The sequence below is a fragment of the Myotis brandtii genome, unplaced genomic scaffold (assembly GCF_000412655.1).
Source record: "Myotis brandtii unplaced genomic scaffold, ASM41265v1 scaffold827, whole genome shotgun sequence".
In the NCBI taxonomy this organism is placed as follows: Eukaryota; Metazoa; Chordata; class Mammalia; order Chiroptera; family Vespertilionidae; genus Myotis; species Myotis brandtii.
Genome location: NW_005371360.1, coordinates 310,186 through 311,142, shown reverse-complemented (window position 1 = coordinate 311,142; position 957 = coordinate 310,186). Strand labels below are relative to the sequence as shown.

The following is a 957-nucleotide window of genomic DNA, read 5'->3' as shown; positions in this document are numbered from 1 at the left end:
GGCAGCCGTGTGCGTGCACCCAGCACGGGGTGGGGGAGGCAGCGCCCCGCGTGTTTTCATTTATTTATTGTTTGCTGTTTCTGCAGATTCAGGCCTCAGCAGCCCCCTCAGGGAGCCGGGGTTTCACTTTGAAAGTTAGTTCCTGTGTCTTTCTGTTCTCGGCTCCCTTCCCCACCCGCCCCTCGTTTGTTTTCATCTTTGGTTTCTCCATCCCGCCACCTCTCTCTGCCCACCTGTCCTGCGCTGGCTTCAGGGGGAAGGGGTCTGGCCCACTGTGCCCTTAGCGTGCTGGTGGTGACTGTGTGCGGGGTGGGGACAGGGACGTAGGTGAGACACACACGAACGGAAGAACAGGAGCCCACCCCCGTGACAGGCAGGGAGAGCCACCAGGCACGTGGACACCAGCCTCACACTCCATGGGGGGGGCTCTTGGAGACCCCCGGGGGCCCCCACCAGAACAACAGTTGTTCACCGGCCGGCCTGGCAACGCTTGACCCGTTTGACGTAGCTGCAGAGCGCGAGGGTGAGCGCACAGGGAGCACTGGCCGGGGCGTGGAGACGGGTCTGGCGGACCCAGATACCAGGAAGAAAGAGCCAGGACCACCCCACTCCCTCCAGGCACCCCCCCACCCCCGGGGGCTCGAAGATCAGGGCTGTCACCGATCCATGTACAGGATGAGGACATGGGCCGCAGAGTGAGGGCGCAGTGCCTGCCCCGGCCGGCGGAGACACTGCCTGCAGGCCCTCAGCTCCCCTGGCAGAGGACTGGTCGGCCCCGGACCCCAGCGGGCAGAAAGGAGTGTGTCTCCCACCCGGGGAACAGAGAGGCCCAGCCAGCTGCCATTGCTTCTCCATTTCTGTGTCACCCGCCTGCTTCCTGCCACGAGGCACCAGGAGCTTGAAGTCCTCCAGGGCACCCTCCCCCGGCTGGGTGGGGACAGGGCGGGAGGACCGTGT

The 957-nt window shown here is 65.1% G+C and overlaps 1 protein-coding gene across 1 annotated transcript in view; it reads left to right on the top strand.

The window, feature by feature from the left end:
* PTPRS (protein tyrosine phosphatase, receptor type, S) overlaps window positions 1-957 on the top strand; it is a 62,428-nt gene that overhangs the window by 50,270 nt on the left and 11,201 nt on the right. Inside the window, exon 19 of the mRNA XM_014531865.1 lies at window positions 87-134. Within this exon, the coding sequence (XP_014387351.1) occupies window positions 87-134 (48 nt within the window). The remainder of the gene's footprint in view (window positions 1-86; window positions 135-957) is intronic.